This window comes from Cucurbita maxima, unplaced genomic scaffold, assembly GCF_002738345.1.
Source record: "Cucurbita maxima cultivar Rimu unplaced genomic scaffold, Cmax_1.0 Cma_Scf00006, whole genome shotgun sequence".
Classification (NCBI taxonomy): domain Eukaryota; kingdom Viridiplantae; phylum Streptophyta; class Magnoliopsida; order Cucurbitales; family Cucurbitaceae; genus Cucurbita; species Cucurbita maxima.
Genome location: NW_019272022.1, coordinates 5,015,261 through 5,024,817, shown reverse-complemented (window position 1 = coordinate 5,024,817; position 9,557 = coordinate 5,015,261). Strand labels below are relative to the sequence as shown.

The following is a 9,557-nucleotide window of genomic DNA, read 5'->3' as shown; positions in this document are numbered from 1 at the left end:
AAAAAAAAAAAAAAAAAAAAAAAAAAAAAAAAAAAAAAAAAAAAAAAAAAAAAAAAAAGAGGGTATAACGCGGAAAATGAAATTACGCATATGAATAAAATAATAAATATTTATATCCCAAATTAAATTCAACAAAAAAAAAACTTTTTATTTTTTTATTTTGCGGTCGGAGGCAAAGAATTCCATTCTCTCTTGGTGTTGGAAAGCGTGAATTCTCCGCTCCTCAAATATTCCCCTTTTTCTCGTAGGTCCGGTCCGGTCCGGTTCGATGCGGTCAGGTTTTTTTTTTTAATTTCGGTTCGTCGTTAAATGCCGTTCCGTTATAACTTTTATTTCTATTTTTTTTTGTAATAAATAAGAATAAGAGATTTAATATTGTTTTTTCTTTTTTTTTTCTTTTCTGAAAAAGGTTGAAGAATGATATGGAGGGACAACTGGGCGGTGATCGGATGGAAACACGAAGGGAGCTAGCATCCACTACCCGACTAAGTTTAGTACATGGCTCTGATATCATGTTAGACGAATACGATTCTCCATAATTGTATGATATTGTCCACTTTGAGCATGAGCTCTCATGGCTTTGCTTTAGGAAGCTCTAAACCTCACACCAAAGGAGAGTATATTCTTAGATTATAAACTCATGACCATTCTCTAACTTAACCAATGTGGGACACTTTCACCTAACCTAAACTTTTAGAGATTTTTTAATAACCATTTTATTTTTATTTTGAAATTTATTTTTAAAATTTGTTTAGTGTTAGGTAGTTGATGGCCAGCTGATTTTGTTCTTTATATTATAGTAAACCAAATTTATTTAATAATTATTCTTTTTCCTAAAAAAACATGTGCATCTTCATCCATTTATTTGTTTTATAATTCACTTTTTAATTATCTCCACATCCTTCAACAATTGGTATCAAAGCCAGGTTGAAGCGATCGGTGGTTAGAGCGTTGACCTAACAATACACAAGCCTTAGGTTCGAGTAGAAGAAAATGCAAATCGCGAAAATACACACATTGTGGGGTTCATCCCGGGCAGGCTCACTCACTCCTCCACGCTACAAGCGTCGAGTTATCGTTGAGCGAGTGATAAGAGAGACAATGACCGCCACCGTTCAATACCCGATGCTGACAAGGTCCAACTACAAAACGCGTCCCCACCTCGCCAAGCTCAATCCCAGGGGGGCTAAAGGTCGTCTTCATCGTCTTTTACTGGCAATTGCGGCACATTGCTCTTGGGAAGTTCACCATATGGACATGAAGTCTGCTTTTCTTAACGGAGAGCTGAAGGAGATCGTCTACGTCCGGCAACCACCTGGCTTCCTAGACAACGACAACCCTGGTAAGGTACTACGCCTGCACAAGGCACTCTACAAGCTTCGACAAGCCCCACAAGTCTGGAACGTGAAGCTCGACAGTACCCTACTGTCACTGAAGTTCAAGCGTTGTGCCTCTGAGCATGGCATGTACACACACGCCCATGGCAAGCAGCGACTGATCGTGGAAGTGTACGTCGACGACCTCATAATCACTGGAGGCGACATGGAAGTCCTCGGAAAGTTCAAGAAGGAGATGTCAAAAAACTTCGAGATGAGCGATCTTGGCGTGCTTAGCTACTACCTCGGCATCGAAGTGCAACAGAATTCTACCAGCATCTCCATCTGCCAAAGTGCGTACGCGAAGAAGCTCCTGGACACAATTGGGCTTGCGGACAGTAATCCTACAAGGACGCCAATGGAGGCCCGGCTCCAACTAAGGAAGGTCGGCACTACGATGACAGTCAACTCGACCAATTACTGCAGCATTGTCGGGAGTCTGTGCTATCTGGTAAACACTCGTCCTGGTCTTGCTTATTATGTTGGATATGTGAGTAGGTTTATGGAAGCACCTAGGGAGGAACATCTAGTGGCTGTCAAGCGCATCCTGCGCTATGTAGCTGGAACCAGAGGCTTAGGGTGTAAAAGATATTGAGGGAGAGGAAAGGAGAAACTCAAGTTGGTCGGCTATAGTGATAGTGACTTGGCCGGTGACGTTGATGATTGTAAGAGCACCAGCGAAATGATCTACTTCCTCTTAGGCGGCGTGATCTGCTAGCAATCGACAAAACAGAAGCAGAATACATCGTCGCTTCGATGGCAGCAACACAGGGGTCTGGCTTGCGAGACTAATGCAAGAACTCATCGAGAGAGAAAGCGATCCACCAATGCTATATGTGGACAACAAAGCTACGATCTCCCTGATCAAAAATCCAGTTTTGCACGACCAAAACAAGCACATAGAAATCAGATTCCACTACATTCGAAAATGTGCAGATCGAAGGCTCATCAAGATTGATTTCATCCGAACAGAGGAACAATTTGGAGACATTTTCACCAAGTCCCTGGCGCGGGTAAAATTTGAAGAACTATGCTAAAAAATCAGAATTCAAATAATAAGGTAGATATAGAGAAGATTATGCCTACATACATATTTTTTATAATAAAAAAATAAATTGGATAAAAAGAAAATGCCTGCCTACATATTTTTTATAATAAAAAAATAAATTGGATAAAAAGAAAATGCCTGCCTACATATTTTTTATAATAAAAAATTTTAATAGACAATATAATATTTAATATTTATATTAATATATTTATTGGTAGAATCATTAGTTTAACTGAATAACTAAATAAAATAGATCGACGACAAATCTTCTACATCGAAAGATCACTTATATGAATAATACACATTTCAGCTTCTACATCGAAAGATCCCTCATATGAATAATACACATTTCAGTTCAACGAGCTTAATTCTAAAGCGATTCATGCTATACAAATATTCACGACCAAGAAACGGGCGATTCATCCTATACAAATATGCACGATAAAGAACCATTGGATTCTGGATTCTTTTTTTGGGTAGACCTCGATAGGAAGTGCCAAAGTCATTGTAAGTCGCCATTCCCTAAAACAGACTATATATATATATTTATTTATTTATTTATTAACTAATATATATAGGAAGTAAGTAAACATTTAAAAACGGAAAGAAATTGAAATATAATGTATACATATAATTAAAATTATTTTTTAAAAAAAAAAAACAGAAGAATTGGATCATATGAAAACTATTTTTGTTTTTGTTTTTTTTTTTTTTAAGAAAAAAAAAAGAATAGAGGAAAAACGGCACAAAAAAGGAAAAACTAAAAACTAAAGAGAAAGAAATGGAAACTCTCTCCAGTGATTCTACTACGCTTTTCAGCCCCACCATTGATGAACCGCCACACCTTCATCTCGGAGCCGGCCGTACAGAGCCAAACACTGCCAGTAAGGTCGTGGGCCGCCACCGGAAACCTTCCGCCCACCGTTAGTACGAGGCTTGCATTCCAAGAAAAGCTCGTCGATCAACCCTACGGCTTTGGATGTTATCATGTCCTCCACAACCTCGGCTTCTGCTTTCATTACGACGTAATCTTCCGCTCTTACGTTATTCGACAGCCAGTCCGATATACCGACTTGCGGCGGATTCGAGGATGGCTCTTGATCGGTACTCACTGTCTCGATTTTGAACATTTCGAATTTCTTATTTCTGGTAGGGTAGTTGTTGTCGAACCAGCTTGTGCCGCTTCCGCCTTCCTTCTCCGGAAGTCCGACGTCGATGAAAACATGGCGGGGATAGCCTTCGAGAGAATCGCCCATCAAATCTGGAAGGTATCGTGTTCGTTGCAAGTATCGCTTAGATTTTCGCGATGCTGATCGCGGCGGTTCGAGAAGGACGTCTTCGAGTTCTTTAAGGGCTGCGGCTCTTTTAGCGTCAGATTCGTATGCCAAGAGTCGTCGTTGAGCGGGGTGTTTGATCTCATTTTGGCCTAATTCGGTCTTCTCCACATCGATGTTTGTAGAATCAGATTGTTGGTGGTAAACGATTCTGTAGCTATTTGTGTTGCCGTTTAGTTGCAAAGTGACAGTGCCGATATCATTCTCAGAGCCAAATTCGGCATCGTTTAGCGATTGGGACGCGATCGAGGATCCTCCTCTGAGAATTGCTCCTAAATAAGGCAAGGAAACAATGAACAAAGCCAAGAGCACAGCTCGAGCAAGAAATCTAATAACCCTAGATTCTCCTGCTGCTGCAGGGTGCTTGATTACCAAATACATATGAGGAACGTGGTCGTACTCCTGGGACTTCAAAGCATGTACCAAGCCGAACTCCATGAATTGGTTGCTTGAAATGAAAACTTGGAAACTATATGGAGATTTTTTTTTTTTCTAAATCGCTTGTTGCGCGGTTAATTTGGAGCAAAAACAGAATTAAAGAAAATTGCAGAAAGATAAGAGCAAACAGGCAGAGAGGGAAAGGGGAAGCTAAAGCAGGGGAAAAGGGAATTTTAGCGAGTGCAAAATCTGGCAGCGGTGTGATTACCACCCACGAGAGCAACCCGGGAGCTTTGAATTGTTGACCACAACAACATCAACTGCCTCATCCGAAGAACCTCCATGGTTTTTCTTTGATAGTCCCCAGATCGATGGGTGTGTGATTCGTTCCAAAAATTTCCAGTTTATGCGTCCTAATGACGACGCATCGGCTGAAGAAACCACACAACCACCGATCAGAGAAGTTCTTCTCGGTACGATCCCTTTTCCCCTTGTTCGTTTCGGTTGGATCTGTCGAGCAGTGTGGCATAAATGGAAGAAATAGAGAGATTACAGAAGAATTAGTGAGAGGTTTAACGTTCTTGGCGGAAAAACAGTTTGGGTTTGGCGCAGGAAGTTGAGGGTTCATGCCTAATTTTGCTGTCTCTCTCATTTGCATGGATCAAAATTCATCCAACCGATCGGGTCGCTGACTGGTTCGTTATTACACAGCGATCAAGGTGTGTGTAAGGTACTCAATGCCTAATTGCTTTTCTTTATCTCTCATATATATATATATATATATTTTAAATGATAAAATTGAAAAAGTAATTAATTAAATTTGATTAAATGGTTTATTTTTAAATATAATTTGGGTTTCTTGTGCCCTACCTTTTTAGGCTAGATTATGAAAAATACCCTTCATCTTTACTATTTGTTTAAAAGATAATTTTATTCTTTAAGTTTCAATTCTAGGTTTATTTTTTACAAATGTCTCAAAAATTGAAGCAAAACAAAAATACAATGTATTTTTATTCTAAGTGATTTACAAGAAAATTATTTTATTTAATTTAACGAAATAAAATAGATTTTAAAATTAAATTAGAACAATATTTTTGTTCTCTTAAGAATTAGGCTTGAAAAATAGAAGTCAAAGAGAGGGAAAAAAAGGTGCAAAATAGTAAAATTGACATAAGATTGTAAGCAAGCACAAAGTTATGTCAAAAAAAAAAAAATAAATAAAGGGTATTTTTGAAACATTTGTGTATTATCCATACGGGGATCTTTCAATAGAGAATATTGGTCGACCTAAGACGAAGAGAAAAGTCTATTTATTTTATTTAGTTATTAAGTTAAATCAATGATTCGTTATTGTAACGGATAGCAACAAAAATTTCATTCCGGAAAAGCCATTTTTTTTTCAACAATGTCTTTGTCATTTGATACCGTAGCGTTTTTTTAAGATATTTCTTAGGCTAGAATTGAAACTTTTGAACTAATAAAGATATTTTTGAGATAAATAACGAATAAGTCAAAGGTTTTTTTATTTTTTTTACTTGGCCCAAGAACTAGTAACTTACAATGCAGGTAGCTTCAAACATGGCCTATGTTAAAGTCTTCTCCTTAGGTTAATATAATAACACATACATATATAAAATGTGTCAAGTGCATCTTTGTTTAAGGGTCATTTCCTTCTTGAATATTCCCTCCTTATTTGCCTCGTTATATTTTACAAGATTTTAATCTGTGTGCGCACGATCATACCTTACCTTATTAACTATTCAAAACATTTTTTATACAAAGATCTAAATTATGACAAAAAAAAAAAGAAAAAAAAAAGAAATTAAACAACTTGGAGGCAAAAGCGGAACAAGTTAGGATTTAAATATACTTTTACGTTACTGAAATATCCAATATTTTTTAGCTTGAGTCTCTGTATTAAAAGTATATATCAATTATAAGGTTGAACTAAGCTCACTTCCTATGTGGCTGCAGCATGTTTGATGAACAGCAGTAGAGGTTGGAAACGTGCAATTCATGCAGGGAGGGTTCCATCCAGGTATCTCTTGAGCCCTTATCGAGGTCAAACTCACATGGAAATTCCACCATTGGTTTCGTATTATAATGTTCAAGAAAAAGACCAAGTCTTGTCTCTTAGCACAGCATTTAAGGAAGCATGGATTACTCAATCTACCCAAAGTGGGTGTGTTTTGAATATGTTTGTGCGACAATTGATCTAGAAAGTGGCTAGGCTTACTGTTTCTTTTTTGTACTTGAAGTTATTTTGTTGACTTTTACTTACAATTTGACAAGTTGCAGATTTCACCATTATTCATCTGGCCACTATATATATGGACTTAGCTATCTTCTGTTTTCACAATTGAGTTTTTGTTCAAAGCCAATGGCTTTAATAGCTTCATTTTTTGTACTTTTAACTCTTATCAGTTCTTCTTTTGCTGCAGATGGGTCTCTCAATGATTTATTCCTTGCAAAAGCCATTTGCAAATTCACCTCAAATCCTTCTTACTGCATCTCTGTGCTTCAAAAATCCTCAGGCAATGTCTATGAATCAGGTAGGTTTTCGATGCGTCGGTCTTTGGCTAAAGCAACTACATTCTTGAACTTGATTGAGAAGCATCTTCAAAACAGTTCCACTCTACCAAAATCCGTCACTGGTGGTCTTAAAGATTGCCAATATCTTGCCCAACTAAACATTAATTTCTTGTCGAACTCTTTTCGGGCTGTCAATGGCACTGATAAAAAGCTAACCTACTCAAAAGCTGATTATATCCAGAGTCTTCTGAGTGCTATCTTAACCAACATTGATACTTGTCTTGATGGCCTAAATACCGTAGCCTCAGGTTCTAGTTTGGAGAAAGATCTCTTAGCACCACTCATTGATTGTACCAAATCATACAGTCTTTCTCTAGATCTTTTTACAAAGGGCTGGGTGCCTAGGAATAGAAACAGAACACGTGATCATCCTGTGACAAAACACCTCCGGTTTAGGAAAGGTCCGTTGCCATTGAGAATGTCAAAACATGACCGTGCTGTTTATAATTCGGTGGCGAATCGAAGAAGGCTTTCATCTTCTTCAGATGATGGAATTTTGGTTAATGGTATTGTAGTTGTGAGTCAAGATGGTACAGGAAACTTCCTCACCATCACAGAAGCTGTTAATGCAGCTCCAAACAACTCTCTTGCTGTCAATGGCTACTTCTTGATTTACATCGCAGCTGGTGTTTACCAAGAGTATGTGTCGATCCCTTCAAAGAAGAAGTACTTGCTCATGATTGGAGATGGTATAAATCAGACCATCATTACGGGCAACCAAAGCGTCGCTGACGGCTGGACTACCTTCAACAGTGCAACTTTTGGTAAGCATTTTGAAATACTATGTGATTAGAAACAAAAGCATGCTTTTGATTAACATTGATTGTCTTATACGAAATGATTTAAGGTTCAATTCTGAGAATACGTAAGATCTCATATTGGTTGGAGAGGAGAACGAAGCATTCCTTGTAAAAATGTGGAAACCTTCCCTAGTAGACACGTTTTAAAATTTTGAGGGGAAGCCCATAAGGAAAAGTTCAAAGAAGACAATGTCTACTAACAGTGGATTTGAGTTTTTACAAATGGTATCAGAGCCAGACACAAGCGGTGTGCCAGTGAGGACGCTAGGCTCCCAAAGGAGTAGATTGTGAGATCCCACGTTGGTTGGAGAAGAGAACGAAACATTCCTTATAAGGGGTGTTGATACCTCTCCCCAATAGATGCATTTTAAAACTTGGAAAGAAAGCTCAAAAGGGAAAGTCCAAAAAAGACCATATCTATGCTGTTTTAAAACTTTGAAGGGAAGCTTGGAAAAGCCCAAAAAAATAATATTTGTTAGCAGTGGATACTAATAAAAAGTGAATGGCATCATTAATTCAAGTTGATTTATTAGATGTGGCTGGAATTTCAAACTTCAAATATGTAATCATCTAAACTAAGCCAAAGTTTAAGATGTCATTTGGTTTTACATGAATGATGCAGCTGTGGCGGCAGAAGGATTCATGGCAGTTAACATAACCTTCCAAAACACAGCTGGAGCAATCAAAGGCCAAGCAGTTGCAATGAGAAGCGGGGCCGATATGTCCATCTTCTACAGCTGCAGCTTTGAGGGTTACCAGGACACCTTATACACTCACTCCCTAAGACAATTCTTCAGAGAATGTGACATTTATGGCACAGTGGACTTCATATTTGGAAATGCAGCTGTTGTGTTCCAAAACTGCAACATATATCCCCGTCTACCACGTTCTGGACAGACCAACATGATCACTGCTCAAGGTCGATCGGACCCGAACCAAAACACCGGTACTTCGATCCACAACTGCACAATCCGAGCCACGAGCGATTTAGCTGCAAGCAAGAGTTACATGAACAAGACATATTTGGGAAGGCCATGGAAGCAATATTCAAGAACAGTTTATATGCAGACATTCATTGATGGGTTCGTAAATCCTGCTGGTTGGGATCCATGGTCAGGGGAATACTTGAGCACATTGTATTATGCAGAGTATAATAATACAGGAGCTGGATCAAATACAAAGAACAGAGTCACCTGGCCTGGTTACCATGTCATTTCTAATGCTACTGATGCTTCTAATTTTACAGTTTCAAACTTCCTGGTTGGGGATGCGTGGCTGCCTCCAACTGGTGTGCCCTACACTGGAGGCTTCATATAACCGGTCAGCTCTCCATATAATTCTTGCTAATATTCAACATGCCTAATAAAGTTGTTTGTGCTCTGTTTTGAACTAATGATAGTTCTTACACTAGCAAGTTAATTGTATGATTAAGGCCAAATGAATATTTAGTCTTTTTTTTATGTCTTAATTTGGTCTCGGTCGTTAATTTTAGTTTAATCCAGTTTCTAATGTTCTCAAATTATTTAAATATAAATGAGTTAAAATAGGTTTGATTCTCATCTGTATTTTTCTTATTCTATAATTTTAAGATTTATTGATAGTTCTAGAACTATATTTGAACATTTGAAGGTAAACTAAAAGGAACTATTATGAAAATATGGGAAGCTAAAATAGTATTTCGTGTATAATAAAATTGGATGATATTGGAAGGGGGTGGATTGTGAGATAAATAACGGTTGGAGAGGGATACAAAACACTCTGTAAAGCTAGATTAAAACAGACAATATCTGTTAGGTGGGCTTGGACCGTAACAAATGGTATCAAACATGATATTAATAATTTGATAGACGGAAGATTTGGTAGGAATTAGAACAATTCATCTTTAAATGCTCTAACTAAATATCATAAGATGCATGTACATTAAAAGAGTGAATAAAAAAAGTGTTGAAAGAGACTAAATGGAAACCTTTTGATCTAACCATTAAATTAAAAAAAAAAAAAAAAAAAAAAAAAAAAAAAAAAAAAAAAA

General features: G+C 37.6%; 1 protein-coding gene across 4 annotated transcripts; it reads left to right on the top strand.

Annotated features, from left to right (window-relative positions):
* Positions 1–3,825: 3,825 nt before the first annotated feature.
* LOC111480894 (probable pectinesterase/pectinesterase inhibitor 20) lies at positions 3,826–9,025 on the top strand. 4 transcript variants are annotated; one of them, XM_023126117.1, is made up of 5 exons: positions 3,826–4,866; positions 6,111–6,174; positions 6,578–6,688; positions 7,244–7,492; positions 8,151–9,025. In XM_023126117.1, exons 2-5 carry the CDS (start codon positions 6,153–6,155, stop codon positions 8,843–8,845), a joined length of 1,077 nt encoding a protein of 358 aa, XP_022981885.1. In that variant the 5' UTR covers positions 3,826–4,866; positions 6,111–6,152; the 3' UTR covers positions 8,846–9,025. The 4 variants fall into 4 exon arrangements, with proteins under 4 accessions (XP_022981885.1, XP_022981884.1, XP_022981882.1 ...); XM_023126116.1 differs by having other exon boundaries at positions 3,826–4,855; positions 6,578–7,492; XM_023126114.1 differs by having other exon boundaries at positions 6,578–7,492.
* The last annotated feature ends 532 nt before the right edge of the window (positions 9,026–9,557 follow it).